At 45.1% G+C, this 11606-nt stretch overlaps 1 protein-coding gene across 1 annotated transcript; it reads right to left on the minus strand.

Moving 5' to 3' along the window:
- Positions 1-9893: 9893 nt before the first annotated feature.
- Positions 9894-10412, minus strand: LOC145280145 (uncharacterized). Its single transcript, XM_080131918.1, has one exon. The coding sequence runs from the start codon at positions 10410-10412 to the stop codon at positions 9894-9896; it is 519 nt and encodes a 172-aa protein (XP_079988044.1).
- Between the last annotated feature and the right edge of the window lie 1194 nt (positions 10413-11606).

The raw sequence follows: 11606 nt of genomic DNA on the forward strand, positions 1-11606 counted from the left end.
ATGGAGTACTGTTGCCACATCTGGGCAGGAGCTGCTAAAAAACAGCCTGTCCTGCCTTGACAGAGTACAAAATAGACTTCGTGGCTTAGTGGGGGATGCCCTTTTCGCTTCCCTGCAACCTCTTTCCCACAGAAGAGACGTAGCGAGCTTATCTTTGTTCTATCGTTATTTCCATGGCAAGTGCTCGTCTGAGCTCCATTCTCTGCCCCCCCTCACCAATCTTTTTCAAAAAACACCCAACTAGGTGAAAGCACCATCAATAATTTTCCCCACTCTTTATCTGTGCCTAAATCAAAACGTAGATTCCATGAATAAAGCTTCTTTCTTAGAACTGCATGTCTGTGGAACTCTGTCCCGCTTACCTATTTCCCTCCCAACTTCAACCTGGATTTCTTTAGGTCCCACACAAACAAATTCCTGATGAACCGCCCCCTTAAGTAATGACACTTTATTAATTCTTTAATACTATTACTACACTATACCATTGATTACTGTACACACAATAACTCTTATCCCCGAGTGGCCCTTGGGCCTTGATAAGTGGTGAACTCCATGCAAAAAAAAAAAAAAATCAGTATGCCGAGTATTTAAGAATTCAGGTGATCGCTCATCCCCCTCTCAGTACAGGCGAATAAGTCTCCTGTGCGTCATGAGTAAGTTGCTTGAATCTGTGTTAAATACAGAAGTAATCAACCATCTCAGCAAAAATAACTTCTTAGTGACACACAATATGGTTTCCGTTCTGGTAGATCTACAGCAGATGTGCTTACAGTTATATCTCATAGGATTAGCGAATCTCTCAATGGAGGCAACTTTTCTAGGGCAATTGCTCTTGACATATGTAAGGCCTTTGATAGGGTATGGCATAAAGGTTTACTTCACAAGATCTCTAGCTATGGTATCGCTGGAAATGTCTTCTCAATTATTAAATCATTTCTTTCTGATAGGTTCATAAGAGTAGTAGTTGATGGGCAGAAATCAGAAGCTCACAGTATTAATGCTGGAGTCCCTCAGGGGTCCATCCTGGGCCCAACTCTTTTCCTGATCTACCTTAATGATCTTCCAAATCACATCCTTACATCATTTGTAGACATTTATGCTGATGACACTACCATTTATGGTAGCACATCTTAGACAGTAAATGACCAAGTTCTCTCCTATTCTTTCTCCTCTGATCTTGAGCACGTTGTACAATGGGGAAAGAAGTGGCTTGTTACTTTTAATGCATCTAAAACCAAGCTTCTCTCTTTACATCATCAATGTTCTGATCCACATCTGGCATCAATTGAAATAAATGGCTCTCGTTTTGAGGAGGCTCCATGTTTTGACAAGCTTCTGGGCTTGACCTTTACTCCTGATCTTAAATGGAACTCGTACATCAAATCTGTTGCCAAGGTCGCTGGAAAAATGGTGGGATCCTTCTATCGATCCAGTAGATATCTCACTGCTGATGCTATTCTCTATCTATATAAGAGCCAGGTAGTCCAAGGATGGAATACTGTTGCCACATCTGTGCAGGAGCTGCTAGAAAGGACTTGTCCTGCTTTGATAGAGTTCAAAATAGACTTTGTAGTCTTGTAGTAGATGTCCTTTTCTCTTTCCTGTAACCTCTATCTCACAGAAGAGATGTTGCATGTTTGTCTCTGCTGTATCGTTATTTTCATGGAAAGTGTTTGACTGAGATTCAGTTTATGGTCCCCCCCCTCACCAAACTTTCATAAGAAACACTCGTTTAGCTGAAAACACTATTAATAATTCCCCCCACTCTTTATCTGTGCCTAAACATAAACGTAGATTCCATGAGCAAAGCTTCTTTCTTTGAACTGCACGCCTGTAGAATTTTCCTCAGTTTTCCTGCTGTCCAGCTGACTACAATGTAGTTGTCTTCAAGTCTAATGTAAACAAGTTCTTGATTAGCCGTTCCACTTGTTAACAAATTTACCGAATTTCTAATGATTACTATATTGTCCAATTTCTACCATACACCCTTTAACCCTTATCATCGAGTGACCTCTTGGCTTTGATAAGTGGTGATGCCTATGTAAAAAAAAAAAGAAAAAAAAGAAGATAATTTGAGGAAACCAAATATTGTGTCTAACGCTAATATATTCATGCCATTCCTATATGCAAACGAAGATCGATATACTTATGAAGATAATCAATAATTAAATGTTAGAATGAGATTTTTTGAAAACTGGTATTGTGTATTGAGATTCAGCTGTGGCTAGTGTCGTGTATTGAGAGGCAATTGTGTTTGATGTCATGTAAGAGGCGTTAGAGATCTATTTGAAATAATCTTTAAAGATCCTGGGGCCGTGTGGTTTGAAATGTATTAATTTGCATATGAATAAATTGGCTATCATAAAAGGAATTAATTTGGAAGAAGAGAGGTTGACTGTTTGGCACCGAACAGAACACGGTGGAATCTAAGAAGTTGTGTGAATACTAGCAATCCTTGTTTATTTCTTAGTAGAATACACAAGTAAATTGTAAACCTGAGCAAAAATATACTTTATAGTCCTTTATGTCACGGCTGCATTAAAATCACACCGTTAAACAAAATGAATGAAAATCGTCCAAGAAAAAGACAAATGTGTTGCAACAAGTATTTTACTAATCGAAATTAATTTTATTAGTGAATGGCTTTTTAGTTTTCTATGTGCAACGCTTCTAATATTTGTATTCTAATATAATTGTGTTTTACCTTCTTTGCATTTTCAAAGCTATGCAACCATGAAAAATGAATTTTAAAGATTTTGACTTTAAAAAACGTTATTTCGTCTCTCCCAAAATCTTTCTCTTTTTTATACCGCCCCCCCCCCCGACCGGTGACATCAAATGTCATGCATTTACATCTGTACTAAATTACACTGATAGAAACATTGATTATTGCTTCACCATCTTTCAAACTTCAAGACTTCACTACTAGAACAAATGGCTTCCACGCTTCCAGTTCCACTTCGTTCATTGAGTTTTTAAACTCTGTATCTATAATGAGCTGTCATATCTGAGAACGGTCAATTATACCAGCCTTCACCTTCTGGAAAAGTCTAGCACAAGTGAAGCAGCCATCCTTGTCTAGAGCCTTGTTGAACTGCTTGATGTGCAGTAATGGGAAGAATGTTCTGTCTGTCCACCAAACGGTCGTTGATGATGTTCCTTTCTTTGCACAAGACCTTGTATATGTTGCACACCAATTTTTTTTTAAGATTTCCAGGTTTTATGACTTGAAACTACTCCTTTTTCAACATAATCACCAAGAATTGTTGTAGAAATTTTATTTTTATTTTTCTTTATTTACCTCTCTTTCCTTTCCCCCCTCTAATTGGTATATTGTTTTCTCTCTTTCTTCCCTTCTTACATAAAAGAACCCCCTCTCTTGGTGAATCTGGTGCTACTACTTTTGGCTGTGTCTCGCGATATTCGATAAAAGGAAGAAGAAAAAAAAAACACCACAGATTGGCAGAAGAAAAGGAAAATGCCAGAGCGGTGTTAGGCTTTTGAAAACGCCAAAGCGGTGTTAGGCTTTTGAAAACGCCAAAGCGGTGTTAGGCTTTTGAAAACGCCAAAGCGGTGTTAGGCTTTTGAAAATGCCAGAGCAGTGTTGGGCTTTTGAAAACGCTAGAGCGGTGTTGCGACTTTGGAATTATGACAGAGTAGTTTTGCGGCCTCTGCTTTACACCAGAGCGGTGTTGCAACCTTCGAACTAAAATCACCGGAGCGGTTTTGCGAACTTTGATATGCCAAGAGAAAAAAAGCAAGTAAAAAGTATATTTGCTATAAGTGTTCTTTATGAACCGCCAGAGGGACTGATTTGGCAGCCCGGCCGAACTATACATTTCCTTCCTTTCCTATTTTTCTTTCTGATAAAATTAATACCGGTTTACCTTGTCCTTTTTTTTTTTTTTAATGTGATTAAATTTCTTTAGAACACTTAGTCTCGTGCAACGGGATAAAATTCGTTGAACGTGACGATAAAATTCCCGTTACTGTACGACCTGAATACTTTTTTATCATTTCCAATCAAAGCAATTATTCGGCACCAATTTCTTCTAATATACTCCACACATGTGTATATTGTGAACAAAAATGTAAAAATTATGTGGCCATGACTTAAAATTGTGACCTGAGCAAAACCAATGTGATTTCTGGATTAAGTGCATCAGATTCGTCTTAAATCAGCTGAAAAATAGCAAACAACATATTTTTTGTTTATTCGTGTTATACATTGTTGAGGAAAATCTGTCTTTAGAATGAAAAAAAAATGGAACAGTTACACTATATTTTTTCACATTTTACTTTAAAAAAAAATTGTTGTGTTATTTGCAATGGTATGTGGGAAAAAGCCACTCAAACTTCTCAAAGTAAAATTAGGAAATAAATTGCAACAAAGATATGTTGCGACCTTTCGCTTTAGGTAATGTATTACCTTGGTCTTGTAAACGATTATCAGAAATCAATTCCACTGAAAAAATAAGTCAACTCAATTACAACAATCTGTTCATCAACTGAAATTGGCGCCAAAAAGGAGGCAAGTTATTGTTCCCAGAAGACCCTATTGTATGCTTGCACATCCAATCAGAACGATCGTACAACAACACCTTATTGCTATAAAATTGGCGGGAATTTCTGGGGTAAACTTTCCATCTCTCCCTAGCTAACAGCCGGTAAGTCCCGTTCTTCTATTTCCAACACACTCTCCCCCAGCCAAAATGAAAATCAACTTCCATTTGATTTTTATAGATGTCCATTCCTTTAAATGTTAATCCCCCCTTAAACAACTGCGACAGAACCATTCATCCTTTTCTGGTGGTGGCCCGCTTATCCCTACACACCCGAAATGGAACCATAAATTGCATTGGTCACAACATATCATTGCTGACCCATCATCAGGAAGGTCACATTCAGGGCAAATCCAAAGTCGTTCGTCATATTGATGTGGGTCCTCTTCCTCCTGATCGTCTTCCTCATTAACAACCAAGGTTTGTACAGCTTGCAGTTCTAATGGATATAAGTGGATTATAGTGTGATTGTGCATGATTCCATCACCTTGCATTACTTGAGCCGAACGCACCAGTCCATCATCTCCATAGAACAGTTTAATGATTCTTCCTAATGCCCAGAAGGGCCTTTCTTTGTTTGGTAATCTCCAACTTGGATAGTATTGCTAATCGAAGTATTCAGTTCTAGATGTTGCTCTCTAAGAGAAAGCAGGTAGTCTCCTCCCAAATTCTCTTAAATTCCTTTAGTAGCCTTGTGAGACTAACCGTAGCCCTCGGCGCAAGAGGGTCCGTGTGTGCCTGGCATGCGGGGTGGTGGCTGATCCTGTGGTCGGGGCAGCGGAAGAAAGAGTTCCAAGATGGCGCCTGCCTGCTTTTATTAGAGACGGAATCTCGCAGGATCGCGCGAGATCTCGCGGGGATGCAAATTAGCTAGGCCATCTTGAGGAATAAAAATCGGTCCATTGGAGGTGCGAGGCAGTCGGGTTCTGACGTTCGTGGCGATCAGTACAGTGACCGTTGGGTTCCGTTAGTGACCGTTGGGTTCCGTTTCTATTCGTGCAGTCAGCTGAGCTTTGTTAATTACCTTCGCGCCGTGGCTGTCATTGTTTGTTGGTTCGCTGTGTGTTGCCATGGTTCTTCAGTGAAATGCTTCGTCGCCCACGACGAGACTCCCCGTCTCCTACACGTCGGAAACTACACAAGATACTCTTTCAAGTTATTTCGGCCCCCCCACTCCGAACTTGGTTTTCTTTTCTTCAATGGCGGATAGGTTCGATCTAAAGTTGATACCGGAATTCGACGGATCCAACCCGGTACTCAGCTGGGTTGAGAAGGTCGAGTTACATTGTCAGTTTTCCGGCGTGAAAAATATCGAGCGCGTGATTCCTCTGCGGCTGACTGGCGGGGCCTTCGCTGTATATCAGCAACTCAGCGCTGAGGAGAAGTGTGACTACTCGAGTATCAAGGTGGCGTTGTACAGGGCGTTCGCCACTGACCCCGCCACTGCATGGGAGCAGTTTGAGACGAGGTCTATACGCTTGGGCAAAACTGTGGACGTGTATCTCGCCGAGCTTAAGAAGTTGACGGTGTTGTTCGGCGGTCTTCCCGAGAGGGCCCTAGCCTACAAATTCCTGTCAGGACTCCCCGCTGGAGCAAAGCAGCTCCTGCGAGCAACCTCTACCATGTCCTCACTACCGCTGAGTGACCTAGTGGACAGAGCCAGGACAATAATGAAGGATGACTCGACGGTGCAGGAACTGGTAGTCGCCGTCGCACAGGCCCCACCAAGTGGCGAAGGACCGTCTCAGGGACCCAGCCCGCAAGGTGATGTCATCTGCTACAGATGCAACGGGCGGGGCCACATGGCAGGAAATTGTAGAAGGCGGTCGACGGCTGTTCGTTGCTACCGCTGTAACAAGACTGGGCACATGGCCCGAGACTGTGCAGAAAACGGGGACGGGGACAAGGTGCCAGTGCCGACCTCTTCCCCGAACAGAAAATAAACAAGGGGCTCCCTGTCATTCAGGTCCGAGTTAATGACACGTTATGTTCAGCCCTCCTTGATTCCAGTTGCTCCCGCACCATAGTGTGTGCGGACTTCTGTCGGGCGTGGAAAAAGAAGAACGTCAGGATAACTACCATTACTGGAAAAATACGAATGTGTTGCGGCGTGGGTGTGGTACACATTCGCACAAGAACTGGAAACTCGGCCAACGTCGAAGCGCTGGTGACACGTGAAAAGCCGCTGAGTTTTGACCTGTTGCTAGGCTACGATGCCATCAAAGCCCTGGGCGGCGTGCGCATAACGCACGCTGGCGTTGTAGAGTTTCAGGATAGGCCCCCGGTGTGCGCAGCACTAAGAGTCGACCAGCCAGACTTCAGTGCGGAGTTCGACGACCAACAGAAGGCGTGGACCGCCACTTGGAGGTGGTCAGAAGACAAGGAACCGGCCAAACTACAAAACAAAGTGGTAAAGTACCGTATGCCCGACCAGATAAGGCCTACATACGAAAGCGAGCTCCATGAATGGATTAAGAACGGTTGGCTGATTCCATACCCCTACGACAAACTTGGACCCCCAAGGGCCTGATACCGCTGATGGCAGTTGCCCAACCTAACAAGTCAAAGGTGAGGCCGGTAATGGACTACCGCGAGTTGAATGCGCACGTTGATGCGTTCACAGCGGACGCTGACGTCTGTGCCAGCAAGCTGCGAGAGTGGCGCCGGCAGGGGTCCAATGTGTCCCTACTGGGTTTGAGAAAAGCATACTTGCAGGTCCGGATCGGCGAGGCGATGTGGCCTTTCCAGACAGTGATGTTTTCCGGGAAGAGATACTGTCTTACACGACTCGGATTTGGGCTAAATGTAGCACCCCAGATAATGAAGGCTATCGTCAATGCCGTGTTGTCACTAGAAGAATGGATCAGAAAGGGAACATCGGCGTACATTGACGATATATACGTGAACGAAGATATCGTGTCATCTTCGCGCGTAAGATCCAAACTTGCCGAGTTTGGTCTAAACTGCAAGGACTCTGAGCGGCTTGAGGATGGCGCCCGCGTATTGGACTTGAGTGTTCAAGAGGAGCGAGGGATCCTGAAGTGGAGGCGTGGAACCGCAGCTCCCGATGTACCTGACGTTTACACAAGACGTGCCATGTTCTCCCTGTGCAGGAAACTTGTGGGGCACCTTCCAGTATGCGGATGGGTTCGTGCGGCGACAGGCGTCATAAAAAGGAGGGCAAATGCGGTCACCAAAGGCTGGGACGATGAGATAACCGACGAACTATTGGTTCGAATGTTAAAGGAGACCGTCGCTAGTGTGAAAAAGAATGACCCCGCCACAGGGGACTGGTGCGTGCAGGGAGACAAACTGAGCATGTGGATGGACGCAAGTTCTCTAGCGATCGGTGTAGTTTTGGAGAAAGATGGGGCCGTAGTTGAGGATGCCTGCTGGCTGCGACCGGCAAATGATGCTGCCCATATCAACCTGGCAGAACTCGACGCTGTAATAAAGGGCATTAACCTGGCACTTCAATGGGAAGTGAAGAAACTGCATGTGCACACTGACTCACTTTGTGTGCACCACTGGGTGTCGGACACACTCACGAGCAATGCCAGGGCACGCACCAAGGCAGCCAGCGAAATGCTTATAAGACGGAGGCTGGAGACTGTGAAAAAACTGGTGACTGAGTACAACCTGTCCGTAGACGTAGTGCTCGTCACCTCGGACTACAACCTCGCCGACAAGCTCACTCGGGTACCACGGAGATGGTATGAGGCTATGAAGAAAGAAGCTAAGCCATTGCTTCTGTGTGCTGCCTCCATCGAGGAGGATGAAATCAGGAAGATACATCACGACAGTGGGCACCCCGGAGTACAATGGACCTACTACTTTGTGAAGTTGGCTAGGCCATCAATACTAAAAAGTGCAGTAAGAGCAGTGGTCAGGGAGTGCCAAATGTGCCAGTCCATCGACCCCACCCCAGCCAGATGGCAGAAAGGACAGCTGGGAGTGAACGCGACTTGGAGTCGGTTGGGTATGGATATAACCCACTATGGCAGCCAACACTTCCTCACGCTGATAGACTGCGGGCCAACGAGGTTCGCGATTTGGCGCCAATTAGCGAGGCAGGATTCCACCAGTGTCATCCACGAATTGGAATCCATATTCTACGAAAGGGGGCCGCCTGAGGAGATCCTCACGGATAATGACACGGCATTCTGCAGCAGGGAATTCAGGCATTTTATGGACAACTGGGGGATCCGCCTTCGACACCGATGCGCGTATGTGCCGAGCGGCAACGGCATAGCAGAGCGGTGCCACCGAACCGTGAAGAGGATCGCGGCCAGGAAGAAGTGTATGATCGCGGAGGCGGTTTACAGATACAACACAACGCCTAAGGATGCTGTGACTGGCGGCAGTGCGCCCGCTGATGCGATTCATCACTACCAGGTGCGCGTCAAGGACGTTGAAGTGTGTCTACCCGACCAACAAGAACCCCAGGGGACGTACCAAGTGGGAGACATCGTCTGGGTGAAGCCACCCGGCGGCCGGTGCACCAGCAGCTTTTGGAGGGGGCAGGTCACCGGCGTCATCAGTGAACAGGCCATACTAGTCGATGATACTCCGCGCCACGTAAGGGATGTCCGGCCCGCTCTAAGCGCTGACCAATCTGCGAGCAGTGGAAGGAGCGAGTCATCCGACTATGAGCGATGGATCCAACCTGTGCCCCACGAACTTGATGACTCAACTGCGAGCTCTAATGCTGATGCTGATGCTTCCGATGCCACTTCTGAGAGCTCCGATGAGGAAGTCCCGGCAATGCCCCTCCGCAGGAGTGCTTGAATCAAACAGCCACGTCCGCCGTGTCATGTATGTGATCTGGAGACCAGCGGGGAGTGTAAGACTAACCGTAGCCATCGGTGCAAAAGGGTCCGTGTGTGCCTGGCGTGCGGGGTGGTGGCTGATCCTGTGGTCGGGGCAGCGGAAGAAAGAGTTCCAAGATGGCGCCTGCCTGCTTTTATTAGAGATGGAATCTCGCAGGATCGCGCGAGATCTCGCGGGGATGCAAATTAGCTAGGCCATCTTGAGGAATAAAAATCGGTCCATTGGAGGTGTGAGGCAGTCGGGTTCTGACGTTCATGGCGATCAGTACAGTGACCGTTGGGTTCTGTTAGTGACCGTTGGGTTCCGTTTCTATTCGTGTAGTCAGCTGAGCTTTGTTAATTACCTTCGCGCCGTGGCTGTCATTGTTTGTTGGTTCGCTGTGTGTTGCCGTGGTTCTTCAGTGAAACGCTTCGTCGCCCACGACGAGACTCCCCGTCTCCTACACGTCGGAAACTACACATGATACTCTTTCAAGCCCATCTCTATTTCTAAGAGAAGCTATCAATCTTTGGTGGTTACTTCGAATTCATTAATATCGGTGTTCTCCAAACGCACCAGAAAGTTGGGCTTCAAATCTGGGTGCAGGAAGTGATTGAGTGTGATTACCTCCCAGACGGATTGGTCAGAGCTTATATAAGTCAGAGGTCTATCGTTTACTGCATGTTGTATGTCTGAGACCGTGGTAACAAGTTCAGTCTGAGAGGACGCTGATCTTCCTATAGACTTATAAAGGCATTTCTTCAACGTCTTAATCAGCCTTTCCCACACACCTCCATACCAACGAGAATGTAGTGGTATCCTCACATGTTTTAAAGTGTAGATATTGTATTTATTTTGAAACTCTTCTGCAGTGAGCGCCTGTTGAAGTAGGTTTCCTCCTGCAATGAAGGACTTAGCATTATTGCTATATAAGTGTGATGGTAAGTCCACATATTGGCAAATGTGGTAAAGGCCACAACAAAGGAATAGATTGCCATGTCCTCTACCAATTCCAGATGCACTGCTCTTATCTCCATACATGTAAAGTTAATATGTAAACTTTAGACCGCTGACTAAGATCGTCAACCCACAGGTGTCCAGTGTAATCCATACCAGTGTTCAAAAATGGTCTGACTAGATTGACTCGACACTTGGGTAAATTCGTTAATTTTGGATAAGTAAAAGGATAGCATTAAACTTGCGACACAGTCTGTACTCCTTTAAGATTTTTTTGACTGCTTGCCTTCCTTGAGGGATACAAAATCCAGCCAAACGGGTCCTATTGAGAGTAGTGGGTACTTCTTCATGCGCGTCCCTTATGATCAGAGCTGTCAATGGATGATTCTTTCCCAAAATCAACGGATTCAATACTTCATATTTGTGTGTGAGATTTCTTCCAATCCTACCCCTTGAACGGATCAAACCGGCTTCATCCAAAAATAAGTTCAATTGCCCTACTCTGGCAGGAATCTGTTTTCCTTCGGGACAGTGCAAGAAATCCAGTTCCAAAGGGAATACTTGCTTCTGCATTGATATAAACAGATAGTCCGTTGCTAACTGTGTAAAATTCTGTCGTTTGCCTCTAATTTTGTAGGCAAATTCATATACCTTGGCCATTACACTCAATAGTTTTTTGTAGTTAGAAAATCTATTCAAACAAATGATAGATTCGTTGTTCCCACCCTCTAGTGTACAAAAGAGACCCACGCAGAGCACTGGTTTGTTATCAACACTCAAACAGCCAAGGTCACTGTTTGGCCAGGAAATGGTCTTGTCTGCCAACCAAACTGGTCCGGAACACCAAAAGGAAAAGAAATAAGAAAGAGATCTCCAAGCGGATTCCATTTCTTTGTGTAGTGTCTCATCCCAGTCCAAACCTGCCTTCCACATGTCTGCTACCAGAATTCGGCTCTGAATCGTGACTGGGAGACAAAGGGATAAGGGGGTCAAATACTCCTGAAGCTGCAGAAAGTATAAGTCTCTTTGTAGTCAGGTCAAAGCTACAAAATCTCTGAGCGATACTGATAGTGTCATTAGTGGGGTCGTATCTGTACCCTAAGACCTTTTCCCATGTGCAAGTAACATTGATTTCCATGACTCGGAACAATTTGTGTTGCAAGAACGAAGTTCAAACCTGCCCCTTTGCAACCTTTTTCTCACTTGTTGGTAAGTGCTCCACAATTCGCTCTCAGAATCGCAGGTAGTAACGAAATTGTCCATGTAAAATCTTGAATT

Source organism: Euprymna scolopes, chromosome 1 (genome assembly GCF_053919585.1).
Source record: "Euprymna scolopes isolate OS-2025 chromosome 1, ASM5391958v1, whole genome shotgun sequence".
NCBI classification, from domain to species: Eukaryota; Metazoa; Mollusca; class Cephalopoda; order Sepiida; family Sepiolidae; genus Euprymna; species Euprymna scolopes.

Excerpts from the sequence above, each read along its gene's own strand:
- LOC145280145 (XM_080131918.1), bottom strand. The coding sequence starts at position 10,412 with ATGTATGGAGATAAGAGCAGTGCATCTGGAATTGGTAGAGGACATGGC.